Here is a 26863-nt window from a genome sequence, read left to right on the forward strand (position 1 = left end):
TTGATGTGCCTTTGAACAAGGCGATGAACTCTAATTGCTTCTGGAAATCGCTCTGGAAAAGAGCGTCTGCTAATTGACGTAAATGTAAAACATGAGGTAAAATGTCTTCTAAATGTTAATAACCCCCTAGGACGCTGCAGAATGTTAATAACCCCCTAGGACGCTGCAGAATGTTAATAACCCCCTAGGACGCTGCAGAATGTTAATAACCCCCTAGGACGCTGCAGAATGTTAATAACCCCCTAGGACGCTGCAGAATGTTAATAACCCCCTAGGACGCTGCAGAATGTTAATAACCCCCTAGGACGCTGCAGAATGTTAATAACCCCCTAGGACGCTGCAGAATGTTAATAACCCCCTAGGACGCTGCAGAATGTTAATAACCCCCTAGGACGCTGCAGAATGTTAATAACCCCCTAGGACGCTGCAGAATGTTAATAACCCCCTAGGACGCTGCAGAATGTTAATAACCCCCTAGGACGCTGCAGAATGTTAATAACCCCCTAGGACGCTGCAGAATGTTAATAACCCCCTAGGACGCTGCAGAATGTTAATAACCCCCTAGGACGCTGCAGAATGTTAATAACCCCCTAGGACGCTGCAGAATGTTAATAACCCCCTAGGACGCTGCAGAATGTTAATAACCCCCTAGGACGCTGCAGAATGTTAATAACCCCCTAGGACGCTGCAGAATGTTAATAACCCCCTAGGACGCTGCAGAATGTTAATAACCCCCTAGGACGCTGCAGAATGTTAATAACCCCCTAGGACGCTGCAGAATGTTAATAACCCCCTAGGACGCTGCAGAATGTTAATAACCCCCTAGGACGCTGCAGAATGTTAATAACCCCCTAGGACGCTGCAGAATGTTAATAACCCCCTAGGACGCTGCAGAATGTTAATAACCCCCTAGGACGCTGCAGAATGTTAATAACCCCCTAGGACGCTGCAGAATGTTAATAACCCCCTAGGACGCTGCAGAATGTTAATAACCCCCTAGGACGCTGCAGAATGTTAATAACCCCCTAGGACGCTGCAGAATGTTAATAACCCCCTAGGACGCTGCAGAATGTTAATAACCCCCTAGGACGCTGCAGAATGTTAATAACCCCCTAGGACGCTGCAGAATGTTAATAACCCCCTAGGACGCTGCAGAATGTTAATAACCCCCTAGGACGCTGCAGAATGTTAATAACCCCCTAGGACGCTGCAGAATGTTAATAACCCCCTAGGACGCTGCAGAATGTTAATAACCCCCTAGGACGCTGCAGAATGTTAATAACCCCCTAGGACGCTGCAGAATGTTAATAACCCCCTAGGACGCTGCAGAATGTTAATAACCCCCTAGGACGCTGCAGAATGTTAATAACCCCCTAGGACGCTGCAGAATGTTAATAACCCCCTAGGACGCTGCAGAATGTTAATAACCCCCTAGGACGCTGCAGAATGTTAATAACCCCCTAGGACGCTGCAGAATGTTAATAACCCCCTAGGACGCTGCAGAATGTTAATAACCCCCTAGGACGCTGCAGAATGTTAATAACCCCCTAGGACGCTGCAGAATGTTAATAACCCCCTAGGACGCTGCAGAATGTTAATAACCCCCTAGGACGCTGCAGAATGTTAATAACCCCCTAGGACGCTGCAGAATGTTAATAACCCCCTAGGACGCTGCAGAATGTTAATAACCCCCTAGGACGCTGCAGAATGTTAATAACCCCCTAGGACGCTGCAGAATGTTAATAACCCCTAGGACGCTGCAGAATGTTAATAACCCCCTAGGACGCTGCAGAATGTTAATAACCCCCTAGGACGCTGCAGAATGTTAATAACCCCCTAGGACGCTGCAGAATGTTAATAACCCCCTAGGACGCTGCAGAATGTTAATAACCCCCTAGGACGCTGCAGAATGTTAATAACCCCCTAGGACGCTGCAGAATGTTAATAACCCCCTAGGACGCTGCAGAATGTTAATAACCCCCTAGGACGCTGCAGAATGTTAATAACCCCCTAGGACGCTGCAGAATGTTAATAACCCCCTAGGACGCTGCAGAATGTTAATAACCCCCTAGGACGCTGCAGAATGTTAATAACCCCCTAGGACGCTGCAGAATGTTAATAACCCCCTAGGACGCTGCAGAATGTTAATAACCCCCTAGGACGCTGCAGAATGTTAATAACCCCCTAGGACGCTGCAGAATGTTAACCCCCTAGGACGCTGCAGAATGTTAACCCCCTAGGACGCTGCAGAATGTTAACCCCCTAGGACGCTGCAGAATGTTAACCCCCTAGGACGCTGCAGAATGTTAACCCCCTAGGACGCTGCAGAATGTTAACCCCCTAGGACGCTGCAGAATGTTAACCCCCTAGGACGCTGCAGAATGTTAACCCCCTAGGACGCTGCAGAATGTTAACCCCCTAGGACGCTGCAGAATGTTAACCCCCTAGGACGCTGCAGAATGTTAATAACCCCCTAGGACGCTGCAGAATGTTAATAACCCCCTAGGACGCTGCAGAATGTTAATAACCCCCTAGGACGCTGCAGAATGTTAATAACCCCCTAGGACGCTGCAGAATGTTAATAACCCCCTAGGACGCTGCAGAATGTTAATAACCCCCTAGGACGCTGCAGAATGTTAATAACCCCCTAGGACGCTGCAGAATGTTAATAACCCCCTAGGACGCTGCAGAATGTTAATAACCCCCTAGGACGCTGCAGAATGTTAATAACCCCCTAGGACGCTGCAGAATGTTAATAACCCCCTAGGACGCTGCAGAATGTTAATAACCCCCTAGGACGCTGCAGAATGTTAATAACCCCCTAGGACGCTGCAGAATGTTAATAACCCCTAGGACGCTGCAGAATGGGATCATGATGGGATCTCATTCCAAAATCATGGTCATTAATTTGGAGTTGGTCCCCCCCTTTGCTGCTATAACAGCCTCCACTATTCTGGGAAGGCCCCTTAGTTCCAGTGAAGGGAAATCTTAACGCTACAGCTTACAATGACATTCTAGACGATTCTGTGCTTCCAACTTTGTGGCAACAGTTTATGGAAGGCCCGTTCCTGTTTCAGCATGACGATGCCCCCGTGCACAAAGTGAGGTCCATACAGAAATGGTTTGTTGAGATCGGTGTGAAAGAACTTGACTGGCCTGCACAGAGCCCTGACCTCAACCCCATTGAACACCTTTGGGATGAATTTGAACGTCGACTGAGCCAGGACTAATCGCCCAACATCAGTGCCCGACCTCACTAATGCTCGTGGCTGAATGGTAGCAAGTCCCCGCACCAATGTTCCAACATCTAGTGGAAAGCCTTCCCAGAAGAGTGGAGGCTGTTATAGCAGCAATGTTCCAACATCTAGTGGAAAGCCTTCCCAGAAGAGTGGAGGCTGTTATAGCAGCAATGTTCCAACATCTAGTGGAAAGCCTTCTGAGAAGAATAGAGGCTGTTATAGCAGCAATGTTCCAAAAGCCTTCCCAGAAGAGTGGAGGCTGTTATAGCAGCAATGTTCCAACATCTAGTGGAAAGCCTTCCCAGAAGAGTGGAGGCTGTTATAGCAGCAATGTTCCAACATCTAGTGGAAAGCCTTCCCAGAAGAGTGGAGGTTGTTATAGCAGCAATGTTCCAACATCTAGTGGAAAGCCTTCCCAGAAGAGTGGAGGCTGTTATAGCAGCAATGTTCCAACATCTAGTGGAAAGCCTTCCCAGAAGAGTGGAGGCTGTTATAGCAGCAATGTTCCAACATCTAGTGGAAAGCCTTCCCAGAAGAGTGGAGGCTGTTATAGCAGCAATGTTCCAACATCTAGTGGAAAGCCTTCCCAGAAGAGTGGAGGTTGTTATAGCAGCAATGTTCCAACATCTAGTGGAAAGCCTTCCCTGAAGAGTGGAGGCTGTTATAGCAGCAATGTTCCAACATCTAGTGGAAAGCCTTCCCTGAAGAGTGGAGGCTGTTATAGCAGCAATGTTCCAACATCTAGTGGAAAGCCTTCCCTGAAGAGTGGAGGCTGTTATAGCAGCAATGTTCCAACATCTAGGGGAAAGCCTTCCCAGAAGAGTGGAGGCTGTTATAGCAGCAATGTTCCAACATCTAGTGGAAAGCCTTCCCAGAAGAGTGGAGGCTGTTATAGCAGCAATGTTCCAACATCTAGTGGAAAGCCTTCCCAGAAGAGTGGAGGCTGTTATAGCAGCAATGTTCCAACATCTAGTGGAAAGCCTTCTGAGAAGAATAGAGGCTGTTATAGCAGCAATGTTCCAAAAGCCTTCCCAGAAGAGTGGAGGCTGTTATAGCAGCAGTGTTCCAACATCTAGTGGAAAGCCTTCCCAGAAGAGTGGAGGCTGTTATAGCAGCAATGTTCCAACATCTAGTGGAAAGCCTTCCCAGAAGAGTGGAGGCTGTTATAGCAGCAATGTTCCAACATCTAGTGGAAAGCCTTCCCAGAAGAGTGGAGGCTGTTATAGCAGCAATGTTCCAACATCTAGTGGAGAGCCTTCCCAGAAGAGTGGAGGCTGTTATAGCAGCAATGTTCCAACATCTAGTGGAAAGCCTTCCCAGAAGAGTGGAGGCTGTTATAGCAGCAATGTTCCAACATCTAGTGGAAAGCCTTCCCAGAAGAGTGGAGGTTGTTATAGCAGCAATGTTCCAACATCTAGTGGAAAGCCTTCCCTGAAGAGTGGAGGCTGTTATAGCAGCAATGTTCCAACATCTAGTGGAAAGCCTTCCCTGAAGAGTGGAGGCTGTTATAGCAGAAATGTTCCAACATCTAGTGGAAAGCCTTGCCAGAAGAGTGGAGGCTGTTATAGCAGAAATGTTCCAACATCTAGTGGAAAGCCTTCCCAGAAGAGTGGAGGCTGTTATAGCAGCAATGTTCCAACATCTAGTGGAAAGCCTTCCCAGAAGAGTGGAGGCTGTTATAGCAGCAATGTTCCAACATCTAGTGGAAAGCCTTCCCAGAAGAGTGGAGGCTGTTATAGCAGTAAAGGGGGGACCAACTCCATATTAATGCCCATGATTCTGGAATGAGAAGTTGGACGAGCAGGTGTCCACATACTTTTGGTCATGTAGTGCATTTCTCCTCGCTCTGTCATACAACAAGGCTGGTTCTGCCAGCTCTGAGAACAATGAGGGCAACTTCTATATATATATATATATTCTCCTCTGTCTGTCAGACATCAATGAGGTGGAGGTGGAGGTGAGGAGGCTGGATTACGGAGACACTTCCTGTCTGTCTCTATGTAACATCAAGGAATTCAGTGCTGAGATGACATCACTTCCTCTACAGGCCATACAGGTCTCCCTGGCTAATGTGAGTGGTTCACTGTGGTTGTTGTCATGTTCTACTTAACCACACCACAATTTATCCCTAAAACCGCACCGGTATATAACATCACTTGACTGGATAAATAAATTAGTTATTTATTTGAGAGGTTCATATATTTAGTGCAGGTCAAATATTTTTTACTTGTATTATATGACCTCTGAAATAAACCTAATAAAAGTTACTGCTCTCATCCCAGGTGCGCCCAGTGGACGTGTGTGGCTGGACCCAGCAGGCAGTAGATTGGTTCAGAGACATGGTGGACAACAGGACGATGTACGGACGGATCTACCCTCAGGGAGAGAGACGCAACACCATGGTGGAACTCTTCATGGAGAAGGGAAAACTGGGGTCCATGAGGTTATTATAACTGGGGGGGGGGCCGTGAGGTTATTATAACTGGGGGGGTCCATGAGGTTATTGTAACTGGGGGCCGTGAGGTATGAGGTTATTATAACTGGGGGCCGTGAGGTATGAGGTTATTATAACTGGGGGCCGTGAGGTATGAGGTTATTGTAACTGGGGGCCGTGAGGTATGAGGTTATTATAACTGGGGGCCATGAGGTTATTGTAACTGGGGGCCGTGAGGTTGTTGTAACTGGGGGCCGTGAGGTATGAGGTTATTATAACTGGGGGCCGTGAGGTTGTTGTAACTGGGGGCCGTGAGGTATGAGGTTATTATAACTGGGGGCCATGAGGTTATTGTAACTGGGGGCCGTGAGGTTATTGTAACTGGGGGCCGTGAGGTTGTTGTAACTGGGGGCCGTGAGGTATGAGGTTATTGTAACTGGGGGCCATGAGGTTATTATAACTGGGGGCCGTGAGGTATGAGGTTATTATAACTGGGGGCCGTGAGGTATGAGGTTATTGTAACTGGGGGCCGTGAGGTTATTGTAACTGGGGGCCGTGAGGTTGTTGTAACTGGGGGCCGTGAGGTTATTGTAACTGGGGGCCGTGAGGTTATTGTAACTGGGGGCCGTGAGGTTATTGTAACTGGGGGCCGTGAGGTTATTGTAACTGGGGGCCGTGAGGTTATTGTAACTGGGGGCCGTGAGGTTATTGTAACTGGGGGCCGTGAGGTTATTGTAACTGGGGGCCGTGAGGTTATTGTAACTGGGGGGCCGTGAGGTTATTGTAACTGGGGGCCGTGAGGTTATTGTAACTGGGGGCCGTGAGGTTATTGTAACTGGGGGCCGTGAGGTTGTTGTAACTGGGGGCCGTGAGGTTGTTGTAACTGGGGGCCGTGAGGTTGTTGTAACTGGGGGGCCGTGAGGTTATTGTAACTGGGGGGCCGTGAGGTTATTGTAACTGGGGGGCCGTGAGGTTATTGTAACTGGGGGGCCGTGAGGTTATTGTAACTGGGGGGCCGTGAGGTTATTGTAACTGGGGGGCCGTGAGGTTATTGTAACTGGGGGGCCGTGAGGTTATTGTAACTGGGGGGCCGTGAGGTTATTGTAACTGGGGGGCCGTGAGGTTATTGTAACTGGGGGGCCGTGAGGTTATTGTAACTGGGGGGCCGTGAGGTTATTGTAACTGGGGGGGGCCGTGAGGTTATTGTAACTGGGGGGGGCCGTGAGGTTATTGTAACTGGGGGGGGCCGTGAGGTTATTGTAACTGGGGGGGGCCGTGAGGTTATTGTAACTGGGGGGGGCCGTGAGGTTATTGTAACTGGGGGGGGCCGTGAGGTTATTGTAACTGGGGGGGCCGTGAGGTTATTGTAACTGGGGGGGGCCGTGAGGTTATTGTAACAGGGGGGGGCCGTGAGGTTATTGTAACTGGGGGGGGCCGTGAGGTTATTGTAACTGGGGGGGGCCGTGAGGTTATTGTAACTGGGGGGGGCCGTGAGGTTATTGTAACTGGGGGGGACCGTGAGGTTATTGTAACTGGGGGGCCGTGAGGTTATTGTAACTGGGGGCCGTGAGGTTATTGTAACTGGGGGGCCGTGAGGTTATTGTAACTGGGGGGCCGTGAGGTTATTGTAACTGGGGGCCGTGAGGTTATTGTAACTGGGGGCCGTGAGGTATGAGGTTATTGTAACTGTGGGCCGTGAGGTTATTGTAACTGGGGGCCGTGAGGTTATTGTAACTGTGGGCCGTGAGGTTATTATAACTGGGGGCCGTGAGGTATGAGGTTATTGTAACTGGGGGCCGTGAGGTATGAGGTTATTGTAACTGGGGGCCGTGAGGTATGAGGTTATTGTAACTGGTTGCCGTGAGGTATGAGGTTATTGTAACTGGTTGCCGTGAGGTATGAGGTTGTTGTAACTGGTTGCCGTGAGGTATGAGGTTGTTGTAACTGGGGGGCCGTGAGGTTATTGTAACTGGGGGGCCGTGAGGTTATTGTAACTGGGGGGCCGTGAGGTTATTGTAACTGGGGGGCCGTGAGGTTATTGTAACTGGGGGGCCGTGAGGTTATTGTAACTGGGGGGGGCCGTGAGGTTATTGTAACTGGGGGGGGCCGTGAGGTTATTGTAACTGGGGGGGGCCGTGAGGTTATTGTAACTGGGGGGGGCCGTGAGGTTATTGTAACTGGGGGGGGCCGTGAGGTTATTGTAACTGGGGGGGGCCGTGAGGTTATTGTAACTGGGGGGGGCCGTGAGGTTATTGTAACTGGGGGGGGCCGTGAGGTTATTGTAACTGGGGGGGGCCGTGAGGTTATTGTAACTGGGGGGGGCCGTGAGGTTATTGTAACTGGGGGGGGCCGTGAGGTTATTGTAACTGGGGGGGGCCGTGAGGTTATTGTAACTGGGGGGGGCCGTGAGGTTATTGTAACTGGGGGGGGCCGTGAGGTTATTGTAACTGGGGGGGGCCGTGAGGTTATTGTAACTGGGGGGGGCCGTGAGGTTATTGTAACTGGGGGGGGGCGTGAGGTTATTGTAACTGGGGGGGGGCGTGAGGTTATTGTAACTGGGGGGGGGCGTGAGGTTATTGTAACTGGGGGGGGCCGTGAGGTTATTGTAACTGGGGGGGGCCGTGAGGTTATTGTAACTGGGGGGGGCCGTGAGGTTATTGTAACTGGGGGGGGCCGTGAGGTTATTGTAACTGGGGGGGGCCGTGAGGTTATTGTAACTGGGGGGGGCCGTGAGGTTATTGTAACTGGGGGGGGCCGTGAGGTTATTGTAACTGGGGGGGGCCGTGAGGTTATTGTAACTGGGGGGGGCCGTGAGGTTATTGTAACTGGGGGGGGCCGTGAGGTATGAGGTTATTGTAACTGGGGGGGGCCGTGAGGTATGAGGTTATTGTAACTGGGGGGGGCCGTGAGGTATGAGGTTATTGTAACTGGGGGCCGTGAGGTTATTGTAACTGGGGGGCCGTGAGGTTATTGTAACTGGGGGGCCGTGAGGTTATTGTAACTGGGGGGCCGTGAGGTTATTGTAACTGGGGGGGGCCGTGAGGTTATTGTAACTGGGGGGGGCCGTGAGGTTATTGTAACTGGGGGACCGTGAGGTTATTGTAACTGGGGGGCCGTGAGGTTATTGTAACTGGGGGCCGTGAGGTTATTGTAACTGGGGGCCGTGAGGTTATTGTAACTGGGGGGCCGTGAGGTTATTGTAACTGGGGGCCGTGAGGTTATTGTAACTGGGGGCCGTGAGGTTATTGTAACTGGGGGCCGTGAGGTATGAGGTTATTGTAACTGTGGGCCGTGAGGTTATTGTAACTGGGGGCCGTGAGGTTATTGTAACTGGGGGCCGTGAGGTTATTGTAACTGGGGGCCGTGAGGTTATTATAACTGGGGGCCGTGAGGTATGAGGTTATTGTAACTGGGGGCCGTGAGGTATGAGGTTATTGTAACTGGGGGCCGTGAGGTATGAGGTTATTGTAACTGGGGGCCGTGAGGTATGAGGTTATTGTAACTGGTTGCCGTGAGGTATGAGGTTATTGTAACTGGTTGCCGTGAGGTATGAGGTTGTTGTAACTGGTTGCCGTGAGGTATGAGGTTGTTGTAACTGGGGGGCCGTGAGGTTATTGTAACTGGGGGGCCGTGAGGTTATTGTAACTGGGGGGCCGTGAGGTTATTGTAACTGGGGGGCCGTGAGGTTATTGTAACTGGGGGGCCGTGAGGTTATTGTAACTGGGGGGCCGTGAGGTTATTGTAACTGGGGGGGGCCGTGAGGTTATTGTAACTGGGGGGGGCCGTGAGGTTATTGTAACTGGGGGGGGCCGTGAGGTTATTGTAACTGGGGGGGGCCGTGAGGTTATTGTAACTGGGGGGGGCCGTGAGGTTATTGTAACTGGGGGGGGCCGTGAGGTTATTGTAACTGGGGGGGGCCGTGAGGTTATTGTAACTGGGGGGGGCCGTGAGGTTATTGTAACTGGGGGGGGCCGTGAGGTTATTGTAACTGGGGGGGGCCGTGAGGTTATTGTAAATGGGGGGGGCCGTGAGGTTATTGTAACTGGGGGGGGCCGTGAGGTTATTGTAACTGGGGGGGGCCGTGAGGTTATTGTAACTGGGGGGGGCCGTGAGGTTATTGTAACTGGGGGGGGCCGTGAGGTTATTGTAACTGGGGGGGGTCCGTGAGGTTATTGTAACTGGGGGGGTCCGTGAGGTTATTGTAACTGGGGGGGGCCGTGAGGTTATTGTAACTGGGGGGGGCCGTGAGGTTATTGTAACTGGGGGGGGCCGTGAGGTTATTGTAACTGGGGGGGGCCGTGAGGTTATTGTAACTGGGGGGGGCCGTGAGGTATGAGGTTATTGTAACTGGGGGGGGCCGTGAGGTATGAGGTTATTGTAACTGGGGGGGGCCGTGAGGTATGAGGTTATTGTAACTGGGGGCCGTGAGGTTATTGTAACTGGGGGGCCGTGAGGTTATTGTAACTGGGGGGCCGTGAGGTTATTGTAACTGGGGGGCCGTGAGGTTATTGTAACTGGGGGCCGTGAGGTTATTGTAACTGGGGGCCGTGAGGTTGTTGTAACTGGGGGCCGTGAGGTTGTTGTAACTGGGGGCCGTGAGGTATGAGGTTATTGTAACTGGTTGCCGTGAGGTATGAGGTTGTTGTAACTGGGGGGCCGTGAGGTTATTGTAACTGGGGGGCCGTGAGGTTATTGTAACTGGTGGGCCTTGAGGTTATTGTAACTGGGGGGCCGTGAGGTTATTGTAACTGGGGGCCGTGAGGTTATTGTAACTGGGGGCCGTGAGGTTATTGTAACTGGGGGCCGTGAGGTTATTGTAACTGGGGGCCGTGAGGTTGTTGTAACTGGGGGCCGTGAGGTATGAGGTTATTGTAACTGGGGGCCATGAGGTTATTGTAACTGGGGGCCGTGAGGTATGAGGTTATTATAACTGGGGGCCATGAGGTTATTATAACTGGGGGCCGTGAGGTATGAGGTTATTATAACTGGGGGCCGTGAGGTATGAGGTTATTGTAACTGGGGGCCATGAGGTTATTATAACTGGGGGCCGTGAGGTATGAGGTTATTGTAACTGGGGGGGCCGTGAGGTTATTGTAACTGGGGGCCGTGAGGTTATTGTAACTGGGGGCCGTGAGGTTATTGTAACTGGGGGCCGTGAGGTTATTGTAACTGGGGGCCGTGAGGTTATTGTAACTGGGGGCCGTGAGGTTATTGTAACTGGGGGCCGTGAGGTTGTTGTAACTGGGGGCCGTGAGGTTGTTGTAACTGGGGGCCGTGAGGTTATTGTAACTGGGGGGCCGTGAGGTTATTGTAACTGGGGGGCCGTGAGGTTATTGTAACTGGGGGGCCGTGAGGTTATTGTAACTGGGGGGCCGTGAGGTTATTGTAACTGGGGGGCCGTGAGGTTATTGTAACTGGGGGCCGTGAGGTTATTGTAACTGGGGGCCGTGAGGTTATTGTAACTGGGGGGGGGCCGTGAGGTTATTGTAACTGGGTGGGGCCGTGAGGTTATTGTAACTGGGGGGGGCCGTGAGGTTATTGTAACTGGGGGGGGCCGTGAGGTTATTGTAACTGGGGGGGGCCGTGAGGTTATTGTAACTGGGGGGGGCCGTGAGGTTATTGTAACTGGGGGGGGCCGTGAGGTTATTGTAACTGGGGGGGGCCGTGAGGTTATTGTAACTGGGGGGGGTCCGTGAGGTTATTGTAACTGGGGGGGTCCGTGAGGTTATTGTAACTGGGGGGGGCCGTGAGGTTATTGTAACTGGGGGGGGCCGTGAGGTTATTGTAACTGGGGGGGGCCGTGAGGTTATTGTAACTGGGGGGGGCCGTGAGGTTATTGTAACTGGGGGGGGCCGTGAGGTTATTGTAACTGGGGGGGGCCGTGAGGTTATTGTAACTGGGGGGGGCCGTGAGGTATGAGGTTATTGTAACTGGGGGGGGCCGTGAGGTATGAGGTTATTGTAACTGGGGGCCGTGAGGTTATTGTAACTGGGGGGCCGTGAGGTTATTGTAACTGGGGGGCCGTGAGGTTATTGTAACTGGGGGGCCGTGAGGTTATTGTAACTGGGGGCCGTGAGGTTATTGTAACTGGGGGCCGTGAGGTTGTTGTAACTGGGGGCCGTGAGGTTGTTGTAACTGGGGGCCGTGAGGTATGAGGTTATTGTAACTGGTTGCCGTGAGGTATGAGGTTGTTGTAACTGGGGGGCCGTGAGGTTATTGTAACTGGGGGGCCGTGAGGTTATTGTAACTGGTGGGCCTTGAGGTTATTGTAACTGGGGGGCCGTGAGGTTATTGTAACTGGGGGCCGTGAGGTTATTGTAACTGGGGGCCGTGAGGTTATTGTAACTGGGGGCCGTGAGGTTATTGTAACTGGGGGCCGTGAGGTTGTTGTAACTGGGGGCCGTGAGGTATGAGGTTATTGTAACTGGGGGCCATGAGGTTATTGTAACTGGGGGCCGTGAGGTATGAGGTTATTATAACTGGGGGCCATGAGGTTATTATAACTGGGGGCCGTGAGGTATGAGGTTATTATAACTGGGGGCCGTGAGGTATGAGGTTATTGTAACTGGGGGCCATGAGGTTATTATAACTGGGGGCCGTGAGGTATGAGGTTATTGTAACTGGGGGGGCCGTGAGGTTATTGTAACTGGGGGCCGTGAGGTTATTGTAACTGGGGGCCGTGAGGTTATTGTAACTGGGGGCCGTGAGGTTATTGTAACTGGGGGCCGTGAGGTTATTGTAACTGGGGGCCGTGAGGTTGTTGTAACTGGGGGCCGTGAGGTTGTTGTAACTGGGGGCCGTGAGGTTATTGTAACTGGGGGGCCGTGAGGTTATTGTAACTGGGGGGCCGTGAGGTTATTGTAACTGGGGGGCCGTGAGGTTATTGTAACTGGGGGGCCGTGAGGTTATTGTAACTGGGGGGCCGTGAGGTTATTGTAACTGGGGGCCGTGAGGTTATTGTAACTGGGGGCCGTGAGGTTATTGTAACTGGGGGGGGGCCGTGAGGTTATTGTAACTGGGTGGGGCCGTGAGGTTATTGTAACTGGGGGGGGCCGTGAGGTTATTGTAACTGGGGGGGGCCGTGAGGTTATTGTAACTGGGGGGGGCCGTGAGGTTATTGTAACTGGGGGGGGCCGTGAGGTTATTGTAACTGGGGGGGGCCGTGAGGTTATTGTAACTGGGGGGGGCCGTGAGGTTATTGTAACTGGGGGGGGCCGTGAGGTTATTGTAACTGGGGGGGGCCGTGAGGTTATTGTAACTGGGGGGGGCCGTGAGGTTATTGTAACTGGGGGGGGCCGTGAGGTATGAGGTTATTGTAACTGGGGGCCGTGAGGTTATTGTAACTGGGGGGCCGTGAGGTTATTGTAACTGGGGGGCCGTGAGGTTATTGTAACTGGGGGGCCGTGAGGTTATTGTAACTGGGGGCCGTGAGGTTATTGTAACTGGGGGCCGTGAGGTTGTTGTAACTGGGGGCCGTGAGGTTGTTGTAACTGGGGGCCGTGAGGTATGAGGTTATTGTAACTGGTTGCCGTGAGGTATGAGGTTGTTGTAACTGGGGGGCCGTGAGGTTATTGTAACTGGGGGGCCGTGAGGTTATTGTAACTGGTGGGCCGTGAGGTTATTGTAACTGGGGGGCCGTGAGGTTATTGTAACTGGGGGCCGTGAGGTTATTGTAACTGGGGGCCGTGAGGTTATTGTAACTGGGGGCCGTGAGGTTATTGTAACTGGGGGCCGTGAGGTTGTTGTAACTGGGGGCCGTGAGGTATGAGGTTATTGTAACTGGGGGCCATGAGGTTATTGTAACTGGGGGCCGTGAGGTATGAGGTTATTATAACTGGGGGCCATGAGGTTATTATAACTGGGGGCCGTGAGGTATGAGGTTATTATAACTGGGGGCCGTGAGGTATGAGGTTATTGTAACTGGGGGCCATGAGGTTATTATAACTGGGGGCCGTGAGGTATGAGGTTATTGTAACTGGGGGGGCCGTGAGGTTATTGTAACTGGGGGCCGTGAGGTTATTGTAACTGGGGGCCGTGAGGTTATTGTAACTGGGGGCCGTGAGGTTATTGTAACTGGGGGCCGTGAGGTTATTGTAACTGGGGGCCGTGAGGTTATTGTAACTGGGGGCCGTGAGGTTGTTGTAACTGGGGGCCGTGAGGTTGTTGTAACTGGGGGCCGTGAGGTTATTGTAACTGGGGGGCCGTGAGGTTATTGTAACTGGGGGGCCGTGAGGTTATTGTAACTGGGGGGCCGTGAGGTTATTGTAACTGGGGGGCCGTGAGGTTATTGTAACTGGGGGGCCGTGAGGTTATTGTAACTGGGGGGCCGTGAGGTTATTGTAACTGGGGGCCGTGAGGTTATTGTAACTGGGGGCCGTGAGGTTATTGTAACTGGGGGGGGGGCCGTGAGGTTATTGTAACTGGGTGGGGCCGTGAGGTTATTGTAACTGGGGGGGGCCGTGAGGTTATTGTAACTGGGGGGGGCCGTGAGGTTATTGTAACTGGGGGGGGCCGTGAGGTTATTGTAACTGGGGGGGGCCGTGAGGTTATTGTAACTGGGGGGGGCCGTGAGGTTATTGTAACTGGGGGGGGCCGTGAGGTTATTGTAACTGGGGGGGGCCGTGAGGTTATTGTAACTGGGGGGGGCCGTGAGGTTATTGTAACTGGGGGGGGCCGTGAGGTTATTGTAACTGGGGGGGGCCGTGAGGTTATTGTAACTGGGGGGGGCCGTGAGGTTATTGTAACTGGGGGGGGCCGTGAGGTTATTGTAACTGGGGGGGGCCGTGAGGTTATTGTAACTGGGGGGGGCCGTGAGGTTATTGTAACTGGGGGGGGCCGTGAGGTTATTGTAACTGGGGGGGGCCGTGAGGTTATTGTAACTGGGGGGGGCCGTGAGGTTATTGTAACTGGGGGGGGCCGTGAGGTTATTGTAACTGGGGGGGGCCGTGAGGTTATTGTAACTGGGGGGGGCCGTGAGGTTATTGTAACTGGGGGGGGCCGTGAGGTTATTGTAACTGGGGGGGGCCGTGAGGTTATTGTAACTGGGGGGGGCCGTGAGGTTATTGTAACTGGGGGGGGCCGTGAGGTTATTGTAACTGGGGGGGGCCGTGAGGTTATTGTAACTGGGGGGCCGTGAGGTTATTGTAACTGGGGGGCCGTGAGGTTATTGTAACTGGGGGGCCGTGAGGTTATTGTAACTGGGGGGCCGTGAGGTTATTGTAACTGGGGGGCCGTGAGGTTATTGTAACTGGGGGGCCGTGAGGTTATTGTAACTGGGGGGCCGTGAGGTTATTGTAACTGGGGGCCGTGAGGTTATTGTAACTGGGGGCCGTGAGGTTATTGTAACTGGGGGCCGTGAGGTTATTGTAACTGGGGGCCGTGAGGTATGAGGTTATTGTAACTGGGGGCCGTGAGGTATGAGGTTATTGTAACTGGGGGGGGCCGTGAGGTTATTGTAACTGGGGGGGGCCGTGAGGTTATTGTAACTGGGGGGGGCCGTGAGGTTATTGTAACTGGGGGGGGCCGTGAGGTTATTGTAACTGGGGGGGGCCGTGAGGTTATTGTAACTGGGGGGCCGTGAGGTTATTGTAACTGGGGGGCCGTGAGGTTATTGTAACTGGGGGGCCGTGAGGTTATTGTAACTGGGGGGCCGTGAGGTTATTGTAACTGGGGGGCCGTGAGGTTATTGTAACTGGGGGGCCGTGAGGTTATTGTAACTGGGGGGCCGTGAGGTTATTGTAACTGGGGGGCCGTGAGGTTATTGTAACTGGGGGGCCGTGAGGTTATTGTAACTGGGGGGCCGTGAGGTTATTGTAACTGGGGGCCGTGAGGTTATTGTAACTGGGGGCCGTGAGGTTATTGTAACTGGGGGCCGTGAGGTTATTGTAACTGGGGGCCGTGAGGTTATTGTAACTGGGGGCCGTGAGGTATGAGGTTATTGTAACTGGGGGCCGTGAGGTATGAGGTTATTGTAACTGGGGGCCGTGAGGTATGAGGTTATTGTAACTGGGGGCCGTGAGGTATGAGGTTATTGTAACTGGGGGCCGTGAGGTATGAGGTTATTGTAACTGGTTGCCGTGAGGTATGAGGTTATTGTAACTGGTTGCCGTGAGGTATGAGGTTGTTGTAACTGGGGGGCCGTGAGGTTATTGTAACTGGGGGGCCGTGAGGTTATTGTAACTGGGGGGCCGTGAGGTTATTGTAACTGGGGGGCCGTGAGGTTATTGTAACTGGGGGGCCGTGAGGTTATTGTAACTGGGGGCCGTGAGGTTATTGTAACTGGGGGCCGTGAGGTATGAGGTTATTGTAACTGGTTGCCGTGAGGTATGAGGTTATTGTAACTTGGGGCCGTGAGGTTATTGTAACTGGGGGGCCGTGAGGTTATTGTAACTGGGGGGCCGTGAGGTTATTGTAACTGGGGGCCGTGAGGTTATTGTAACTGGGGGCCGTGAGGTATGAGGTTATTGTAACTGGTTGCCGTGAGGTATGAGGTTATTGTAACTGGGGGCCATGAGGTTAATGTAACTGGGGGCCGTGAGGTATGAGGTTATTGTAACTGGTTGCCGTGAGGTATGAGGTTATTGTAACTTGGGGCCGTGAGGTTATTATAACTGGGGGGCCGTGAGGTATAAGGTTATTATAACTGGGGGCCGTGAGGTTATTGTAACTGGGGGCCGTGAGGTTATTGTGACTGGGGGCCGTGAGGTATGAGGTTATTGTAACTGGGGGCCATGAGGTTAATGTAACTGGGGGCCGTGAGGTATGAGGTTATTGTAACTGGTTGCCGTGAGGTATGAGGTTATTGTAACTTGGGGCCGTGAGGTTATTATAACTGGGGGGCCGTGAGGTATAAGGTTATTATAACTGGGGGCCGTGAGGTTATTGTAACTGGGGGCCGTGAGGTTATTGTGACTGGGGGCCGTGAGGTTATTGTGACTGGGGGCCGTGAGGTTATTGTGACTGGGGGCCGTGAGGTTATTGTGACTGGGGGCCGTGAGGTTATTGTAACTGGGGGCCGTGAGGTTATTGTAACTGGGGGCCGTGAGGTTATTGTAACTGGGGGCCGTGAGGTTATTGTAACTGGGGGCCGTGAGGTTATTATAACTGGGGGCCGTGAGGTTATTGTAACTGGTTGCCGTGAGGTATGAGGTTGTTGTAACTGGGGGGGTGCCGTGAGGTATGAGGTTGTTGTAACTGGGGGCCGTGAGGTATGAGGTTGTTGTAACTGGGGGCCGTGAGGTATGAGGTTATTGTAACTGGGGGCCGTGAGGTATGAGGTTATTGTAACTGGGGGCCGTGAGGTATGAGGTTATTGTAACTGGGGGCCGTGAGGTATGAGGTTATTGTAACTGGGGGGCCGTGAGGTTATTATAACTGGGGGCCGTGAGGTTATTGTAACTGGGGGCCGTGAGGTTATTGTAACTGGGGGCCGTGAGGTTATTGTAACTGGGGGCCGTGAGGTATGAGGTTATTGTAACTGGGGGCCGTGAGGTATGAGGTTATTGTAACTGGGGGCCGTGAGGTATGAGGTTATTGTAACTGGGGGCCGTGAGGTATGAGGTTATTGTAACTGGGGGCCGTGAGGTATGAGGTTATTGTAACTGGGGGCCGTGAGGTATGAGGTTATTGTAACTGGGGGCCGTGAGGTATGAGGTTATTGTAACTGGGGGCCGTGAGGTATGAGGTTATTGTAACTGGGGGCCGTGAGGTATGAGGTTATTGTAACTGGGGGCCGTGAGGTATGAGGTTATTGTAACTGGTTGCCGTGAGGTATGAGGTTATTGTAACTGGTTGCCGTGAGGTATGAGGTTGTTGTAACTGGGGGGCCGTGAGGTTATTGTAACTGGGGGGCCGTGAGGTTATTGTAACTGGGGGGCCGTGAGGTTATTGTAACTGGGGGGCCGTGAGGTTATTGTAACTGGGGGGCCGTGAGGTTATTGTAACTGGGGGCCGTGAGGTTATTGTAACTGGGGGCCGTGAGGTATGAGGTTATTGTAACTGGTTGCCGTGAGGTATGAGGTTATTGTAACTGGGGGCCATGAGGTTATTGTAACTGGGGGCCGTGAGGTATGAGGTTATTGTAACTGGTTGCCGTGAGGTATGAGGTTATTGTAACTTGGGGCCGTGAGGTTATTATAACTGGGGGGCCGTGAGGTATAAGGTTATTATAACTGGGGGCCGTGAGGTTATTGTAACTGGGGGCCGTGAGGTTATTGTGACTGGGGGCCGTGAGGTTATTGTGACTGGGGGCCGTGAGGTTATTGTGACTGGGGGCCGTGAGGTTATTGTGACTGGGGGCCGTGAGGTTATTGTGACTGGGGGCCGTGAGGTTATTGTAACTGGGGGCCGTGAGGTTATTGTAACTGGGGGCCGTGAGGTTATTGTAACTGGGGGCCGTGAGGTTATTGTAACTGGGGGCCGTGAGGTTATTGTAACTGGGGGCCGTGAGGTTATTGTAACTGGTTGCCGTGAGGTATGAGGTTGTTGTAACTGGGGGGGTGCCGTGAGGTATGAGGTTGTTGTAACTGGGTGGCCGTGAGGTATGAGGTTGTTGTAACTGGGGGCCGTGAGGTATGAGGTTATTGTAACTGGGGGCCGTGAGGTATGAGGTTATTGTAACTGGTTGCCGTAAGGTATGAGGTTATTGTAACTGGGGGCCGTGAGGTATGAGGTTATTGTAACTGGGGGCCGTGAGGTATGAGGTTATTGTAACTGGGGGCCGTGAGGTTGTTGTAACTGGGGGCCGTGAGGTTGTTGTAACTGGGGGCCGTGAGGTTGTTGTGACTGGGGGCCGTGAGGTTGTTGTGACTGGGGGCCGTGAGGTTATTGTAACTGGGGGCCGTGAGGTTATTGTAACTGGGGGCCGTGAGGTATGAGGTTGTTGTAACTGGGGGGGTGCCGTGAGGTATGAGGTTGTTGTAACTGGGGGCCGTGAGGTATGAGGTTATTGTAACTGGGGGCCGTGAGATATGAGGTTATTGTAACTGGGGGCCGTGAGGTTGTTGTAACTGGGGGCCGTGAGGTTGTTGTGACTGGGGGCCGTGAGGTTGTTGTGACTGGGGGCCGTGAGGTTATTGTGACTGGGGGCCGTGAGGTTATTGTGACTGGGGGCCGTGAGGTTATTGTGACTGGGGGCCGTGAGGTTATTGTAACTGGGGGCCGTGAGGTTATTGTGACTGGGGGCCGTGAGGTTATTGTGACTGGGGGCCGTGAGGTTATTGTGACTGGGGGCCGTGAGGTTATTGTAACTGGGGGCCGTGAGGTTATTGTAACTGGGGGCCGTGAGGTTATTGTAACTGGGGGCCGTGAGGTTATTGTAACTGGGGGCCGTGAGGTTATTGTAACTGGGGGCCGTGAGGTTATTGTAACTGGGGGCCGTGAGGTTATTGTAACTGGGGGCCGTGAGGTTATTGTAACTGGGGGCCGTGAGGTTATTGTAACTGGGGGCCGTGAGGTTATTGTAACTGGGGGGCCGTGAGGTTATTGTAACTGGGGGCCGTGAGGTTATTGTAACTGGGGGCCGTGAGGTTATTGTAACTGGGGGCCGTGAGGTTATTGTAACTGGGGGCCGTGAGGTTATTGTAACTGGGGGCCGTGAGGTTATTGTAACTGGGGGCCGTGAGGTTATTGTAACTGGGGGCCGTGAGGTTATTGTGACTGGGGGCCGTGAGGTTATTGTGACTGGGGGCCGTGAGGTTATTGTGACTGGGGGCCGTGAGGTTATTGTGACTGGGGGCCGTGAGGTTATTGTGACTGGGGGCCGTGAGGTTATTGTGACTGGGGGCCGTGAGGTTATTGTGACTGGGGGCCGTGAGGTTATTGTGACTGGGGGCCGTGAGGTTATTGTGACTGGGGGCCGTGAGGTTATTGTGACTGGGGGCCGTGAGGTTATTGTGACTGGGGGCCGTGAGGTTATTGTGACTGGGGGCCGTGAGGTTATTGTAACTGGGGGCCGTGAGGTTATTGTAACTGGGGGCCGTGAGGTTATTGTAACTGGGGGCCGTGAGGTTATTGTAACTGGGGGCCGTGAGGTTATTGTAACTGGGGGCCGTGAGGTATGAGGTTGTTGTAACTGGGGGGGTGCCGTGAGGTATGAGGTTGTTGTAACTGGGGGCCGTGAGGTATGAGGTTATTGTAACTGGGGGCCGTGAGGTATGAGGTTATTGTAACTGGGGGCCGTGAGGTATGAGGTTATTGTAACTGTTTGCCGTAAGGTATGAGGTTATTGTAACTGGGGGCCGTGAGGTATGAGGTTATTGTAACTGGGGGCCGTGAGGTATGAGGTTATTGTAACTGGGGGCCGTGAGGTTGTTGTAACTGGGGGCCGTGAGGTTGTTGTAACTGGGGGCCGTGAGGTTGTTGTAACTGGGGGCCGTGAGGTTATTGTAACTGGGGGCCGTGAGGTTATTGTAACTGGGGGCCGTGAGGTTATTGTAACTGGGGGCCGTGAGGTTATTGTAACTGGGGGCCGTGAGGTTATTGTAACTGGGGGCCGTGAGGTTATTGTAACTGGGGGCCGTGAGGTTATTGTAACTGGGGGCCGTGAGGTTATTGTAACTGGGGGCCGTGAGGTTATTGTAACTGGGGGCCGTGAGGTTATTGTAACTGGGGGCCGTGAGGTTATTGTAACTGGGGGCCGTGAGGTTATTGTAACTGGGGGCCGTGAGGTTATTGTAACTGGGGGCCGTGAGGTTATTGTAACTGGGGGCCGTGAGGTTATTGTAACTGGGGGGGGGCCGTGAGGTTATTGTAACTGGGGGGGGGCCGTGAGGTTATTGTAACTGGGGGGGGGCCGTGAGGTTATTGTAACTGGGGGGGGGCCGTGAGGTTATTGTAACTGGGGGGGGGGGCCGTGAGGTTATTGTAACTGGGGGGGGGGCCGTGAGGTTATTGTAACTGGGGGGGGGGGCCGTGAGGTTATTGTAACTGGGGGGGGGGCCGTGAGGTTATTGTAACTGGGGGGGGGCCGTGAGGTTATTGTAACTGGGGGGGGCCGTGAGGTTATTTTAACTGGGGGGGCCGTGAGGTTATTGTAACTGGGGGGGGCCGTGAGGTTATTGTAACTGGGGGGGGCCGTGAGGTTATTGTAACTGGGGGGGGCCGTGAGGTTATTGTAACTGGGGGGGGGGGGGCGTGAGGTTATTGTAACTGGGGGGGGCCGTGAGGTTATTGTAACTGGGGGGGGGGGGGCGTGAGGTTATTGTAACTGGGGGGGGGGGCGTGAGGTTATTGTAACTGGGGGGGGGGGCGTGAGGTTATTGTAACTGGGGGGGGGGCGTGAGGTTATTGTAACTGGGGGGGGCCGTGAGGTTATTGTAACTGGGGGGGGCCGTGAGGTTATTGTAACTGGGGGGGGCCGTGAGGTTATTGTAACTGGGGGGGGCCGTGAGGTTATTGTAAATGGGGGGGGCCGTGAGGTATGAGGTTATCGTAACTGGGGGGGGCCGTGAGGTTATCGTAACTGGGGGGGCCGTGAGGTTATCGTAACTGGGGGGGGGCCGTGAGGTTATCGTAACTGGGGGGGGGCCGTGAGGTTATCGTAACTGGGGGGGGGCCGTGAGGTTATCGTAACTGGGGGGGGGCCGTGAGGTTATCGTAACTGGGGGGGGGCCGTGAGGTTATTGTAACTGGGGGGGGGGCGTGAGGTTATTGTAACTGGGGGGGGGGCGTGAGGTTATTGTAACTGGGGGGGGGCCGTGAGGTTATTGTAACTGGGGGGGGGCCGTGATGTTATTGTAACTGGGGGCCGTGAGGTATGAGGTTATTGTAACTGGGGGCCGTGAGGTATGAGGTTATTGTAACTGGGGGCCGTGAGGTATGAGGTTGTTGTAACTGGGGGCCGTGAGGTTGTTGTAACTGGGGGCCGTGAGGTATGAGGTTATTGTAACTGGGGGCCGTGAGGTTATTGTAACTGGGGGCCGTGAGGTTATTGTAACTGGGGGCCGTGAGGTTATTGTAACTGGGGGCCGTGAGGTTATTGTAACTGGGGGGGGCCGTGAGGTATGAGGTTATTGTAACTGGGGGCCGTGAGGTTATTGTAACTGGGGGGGGCCGTGAGGTTATTGTAACTGGGGGGGGCGTGAGGTTATTGTAACTGGGGGGGCGTGAGGTTATTGTAACTGGGGGGGGCGTGAGGTTATTGTAACTGGGGGGGGCGAGAGGTTATTGTAACTGGGGGGGAGCCGTGAGGTTATTGTAACTGGGGGGGCCGTGAGGTTATTGTAACTGGGGGGGGCCGTGAGGTATGAGGTTATTGTACCTGGGGGCCGTGAGGTTATTGTAACTGGGGGCCGTGAGGTTATTGTAACTGGGGGCCGTGAGGTATGAGGTTATTGTAACTGGGGGGGCCGTGAGGTTATTGTAACTGGGGGGGGCCGTGAGGTTATTGTAACTGGGGGGGGCCGTGAGGTTATTGTAACTGGGGGGGGCCGTGAGGTTATTGTAACTGGGGGGGGCCGTGAGGTTATTGTAACTGGGGGGGGCCGTGAGGTTATTGTAACTGGGGGGGGCCGTGAGGTTATTGTAGCTGGGGGGGGCCGTGAGGTTATTGTAACTGGGGGGCCGTGAGGTTATTGTAACTGGGGGGCCGTGAGGTTATTGTAACTGGGGGGCCGTGAGGTTATTGTAACTGGGGGGCCGTGAGGTTATTGTAACTGGGGGCCGTGAGGTTGTTGTAACTGGGGGCCGTGAGGTTGTTGTAACTGGGGGCCGTGAGGTTGTTGTAACTGGGGGCCGTGAGGTTATTGTAACTGGGGGCCGTGAGGTTATTGTAACTGGGGGCCGTGAGGTTATTGTAACTGGGGGCCGTGAGGTTATTGTAACTGGGGGCCGTGAGGTTATTGTGACTGGGGGCCGTGAGGTTATTGTGACTGGGGGCCGTGAGGTTATTGTGACTGGGGGCCGTGAGGTTATTGTGACTGGGGGCCGTGAGGTTATTGTGACTGGGGGCCGTGAGGTTATTGTGACTGGGGGCCGTGAGGTTATTGTGACTGGGGGCCGTGAGGTTATTGTGACTGGGGGCCGTGAGGTTATTGTGACTGGGGGCCGTGAGGTTATTGTGACTGGGGGCCGTGAGGTTATTGTGACTGGGGGCCGTGAGGTTATTGTGACTGGGGGCCGTGAGGTTATTGTGACTGGGGGCCGTGAGGTTATTGTGACTGGGGGCCGTGAGGTTATTGTGACTGGGGGCCGTGAGGTTATTGTGACTGGGGGCCGTGAGGTTATTGTGACTGGGGGCCGTGAGGTTATTGTGACTGGGGGCCGTGAGGTTATTGTGACTGGGGGCCGTGAGGTTATTGTGACTGGGGGCCGTGAGGTTATTGTGACTGGGGGCCGTGAGGTTATTGTGACTGGGGGCCGTGAGGTTATTGTGACTGGGGGCCGTGAGGTTATTGTGACTGGGGGCCGTGAGGTTATTGTGACTGGGGGCCGTGAGGTTATTGTGACTGGGGGCCGTGAGGTTATTGTGACTGGGGGCCGTGAGGTTATTGTGACTGGGGGCCGTGAGGTTATTGTGACTGGGGGCCGTGAGGTTATTGTGACTGGGGGCCGTGAGGTTATTGTGACTGGGGGCCGTGAGGTTATTGTGACTGGGGGCCGTGAGGTTATTGTGACTGGGGGCCGTGAGGTTATTGTGACTGGGGGCCGTGAGGTTATTGTGACTGGGGGCCGTGAGGTTATTGTGACTGGGGGCCGTGAGGTTATTGTGACTGGGGGCCGTGAGGTTATTGTGACTGGGGGCCGTGAGGTTATTGTGACTGGGGGCCGTGAGGTTATTGTGACTGGGGGCCGTGAGGTTATTGTGACTGGGGGCCGTGAGGTTATTGTGACTGGGGGCCGTGAGGTTATTGTGACTGGGGGCCGTGAGGTTATTGTGACTGGTTGCCGTGAGGTATGAGGTTGTTGTAACTGGGGGGGTGCCGTGAGGTATGAGGTTGTTGTAACTGGGGGGGTGCCGTGAGGTATGAGGTTGTTGTAACTGGGGGGGTGCCGTGAGGTATGAGGTTGTTGTAACTGGGGGCCGTGAGGTATGAGGTTGTTGTAACTGGGGGCCGTGAGGTATGAGGTTGTTGTAACTGGGGGCCGTGAGGTATGGGGTTATTGTAACTGGGGGCCGTGAGGTATGGGGTTATTGTAACTGGTTGCCGTGAGGTATGAGGTTATTGTAACTGGGGGCCGTGAGGTATGAGGTTATTGTAACTGGGGGCCGTGAGGTATGAGGTTATTGTAACTGGGGGCCGTGAGGTATGAGGTTATTGTAACTGGGGGCCGTGAGGTATGAGGTTATTGTAACTGGGGGCCGTGAGGTTGTTGTAACTGGGGGCCGTGAGGTTGTTGTAACTGGGGGCCGTGAGGTTATTGTAACTGGGGGCCGTGAGGTTATTGTAACTGGGGGCCGTGAGGTTATTGTAACTGGGGGCCGTGAGGTTATTGTAACTGGGGGCCGTGAGGTTATTGTAACTGGGGGCCGTGAGGTTATTGTAACTGGGGGCCGTGAGGTTATTGTAACTGGGGGCCGTGAGGTTATTGTAACTGGGGGCCGTGAGGTTATTGTAACTGGGGGCCGTGAGGTTATTGTAACTGGGGGCCGTGAGGTTATTGTAACTGGGGGCCGTGAGGTTATTGTAACTGGGGGCCGTGAGGTTATTGTAACTGGGGGCCGTGAGGTTATTGTAACTGGGGGCCGTGAGGTTATTGTAACTGGGGGCCGTGAGGTTATTGTAACTAGGGGCCGTGAGGTTATTGTAACTGGGGGCCGTGAGGTTATTGTAACTGGGGGCCGTGAGGTTATTGTAACTGGGGGCCGTGAGGTTATTGTAACTGGGGGCCGTGAGGTTATTGTAACTGGGGGCCGTGAGGTTATTGTAACTGGGGGCCGTGAGGTTATTGTAACTGGGGGCCGTGAGGTTATTGTAACTGGGGGCCGTGAGGTTATTGTAACTGGGGGGGGGGCCGTGAGGTTATTGTAACTGGGGGGGGCCGTGAGGTTATTGTAACTGGGGGCCGTGAGGTTATTGTAACTGGGGGGGGGCCGTGAGGTTATTGTAACTGGGGGGGGCCGTGAGGTTATTGTAACTGGGGGGGGGCCGTGAGGTTATTGTAACTGGGGGGGGGGCCGTGAGGTTATTGTAACTGGGGGGGGGCCGTGAGGTTATTGTAACTGGGGGGGGGCGTGAGGTTATTGTAACTGGGGGGGGGCCGTGAGGTTATTGTAACTGGGGGGGGCCGTGAGGTTATTGTAACTGGGGGGGGCCGTGAGGTTATTGTAACTGGGGGGGGCCGTGAGGTTATTGTAACTGGGGGGGGCCGTGAGGTTATTGTAACTGGGGGGGGCTGTGAGGTTATTGTAACTGGGGGGGGCCGTGAGGTTATTGTAACTGGGGGGGGCCGTGAGGTTATTGTAACTGGGGGGGGCCGTGAGGTTATTGTAACTGGGGGGGGCCGTGAGGTATGAGGTTATTGTAACTGGGGGGGGCCGTGAGGTTATTGTAACTGGGGGCCGTGAGGTATGAGGTTATTGTAACTGGGGGCCGTGAGGTATGAGGTTATCGTAACTGGGGGGGGCCGTGAGGTTATCGTAACTGGGGGGGGCCGTGAGGTTATCGTAACTGGGGGGGGGGCCGTGAGGTTATCGTAACTGGGGGAGGGCCGTGAGGTTATCGTAACTGGGGGGGGGGCCGTGAGGTTATCGTAACTGGGGGGGGGGGCGTGAGGTTATCGTAACTGGGGGGGGGGGCGTGAGGTTATCGTAACTGGGGGGGGGGGCGTGAGGTTATTGTAACTGGGGGGGGGCCGTGAGGTTATTGTAACTGGGGGGGGGCCGTGAGGTTATTGTAAATGGGGGGGGCCGTGAGGTTATTGTAACTGGGGGGGGGCCGTGAGGTTATTGTAACTGGGGGGGGGCCGTGAGGTTATTGTAACTGGGGGGGGGGCCGTGATGTTATTGTAACTGGGGGCCGTGAGGTATGAGGTTATTGTAACTGGGGGCCGTGAGGTATGAGGTTATTGTAACTGGGGGGCCGTGAGGTTATTGTAACTGGGGGCCGTGAGGTATGAGGTTATTGTAACTGGGGGGGGGCCGTGAGGTTATTGTAACTGGGGGGGGCCGTGAGGTTATTGTAACTGGGGGGGGCCGTGAGGTTATTGTAACTGGGGGGGGCCGTGAGGTTATTGTAACTGGGGGGGGGGCGTGAGGTTATTGTAACTGGGGGGGGCCGTGAGGTATGAGGTTATTGTAACTGGGGGGGGCCGTGAGGTTATTGTAACTGGGGGGGGCCGTGAGGTTATTGTAACTGCGGGGGGCCGTGAGGTATGAGGTTATTGTAACTGGGGGCCGTGAGGTTATTGTAACTGGGGGGGGCCGTGAGGTTATTGTAACTGGGGGGGGCCGTGAGGTTATTGTAACTGGGGGGGGCGTGAGGTTATTGTAACTGGGGGGGGGGGGCGTGAGGTGATTGTAACTGGGGGGGAGCCGTGAGGTTATTGTAACTGGGGGGGAGCCGTGAGGTTATTGTAACTGGGGGGGCCGTGAGGTATGAGGTTATTGTACCTGGGGGCCGTGAGGTTATTGTAACTGGGGGCCGTGAGGTTATTGTAACTGGGGGCCGTGAGGTATGAGGTTATTGTAACTGGGGGGGCCGTGAGGTTATTGTAACTGGGGGGGGCCGTGAGGTTATTGTAACTGGGGGGGGCCGTGAGGTTATTGTAACTGGGGGGGGCCGTGAGGTTATTGTAACTGGGGGGGGCCGTGAGGTTAGTGTAACTGGGGGGGGCCGTGAGGTTATTGTAACTGGGGGGGGCCGTGAGGTTATTGTAACTGGGGGGGGGGCGTGAGGTTATTGTAACTGGGGGGGGCCGTGAGGTTATTGTAACTGGGGGGGGGCGTGAGGTTATTGTAACTGGGGGGGGGGCGTGAGGTTATTGTAACTGGGGGGGCCGTGAGGTATGAGGTTATTGTAACTGGGGGGGGCCGTGAGGTTATTGTAACTGGGGGGGCGGCGTGAGGTTATTGTAACTGGGGGTGGCCGTGAGGTATGAGGTTATTGTAACTGGGGGGGGCCGTGAGGTTATTGTAACTGGGGGGGGCCGTGAGGTTATTGTAACTGGGGGGGGCCGTGAGGTTATTGTAACTGGGGGGGGCCGTGAGGTTATTGTAACTGGGGGGGCCGTGAGGTTATTGTAACTGGGGGGG

The 26863-nt window shown here is 54.0% G+C and overlaps 1 protein-coding gene across 1 annotated transcript in view; it reads left to right on the forward strand.

Moving 5' to 3' along the window:
• LOC129827309 (uncharacterized) overlaps positions 1 to 26863 on the forward strand; it is a 45537-nt gene that overhangs the window by 9544 nt on the left and 9130 nt on the right. Inside the window, exons 6-7 of the mRNA XM_055888035.1 lie at positions 5174 to 5310; positions 5522 to 5682. Coding sequence (XP_055744010.1) covers positions 5174 to 5310; positions 5522 to 5682 — 298 coding nt within the window. The remainder of the gene's footprint in view (positions 1 to 5173; positions 5311 to 5521; positions 5683 to 26863) is intronic.

This window comes from Salvelinus fontinalis, chromosome 29 (assembly GCF_029448725.1).
Source record: "Salvelinus fontinalis isolate EN_2023a chromosome 29, ASM2944872v1, whole genome shotgun sequence".
Taxonomy (NCBI): Eukaryota; Metazoa; Chordata; class Actinopteri; order Salmoniformes; family Salmonidae; genus Salvelinus; species Salvelinus fontinalis.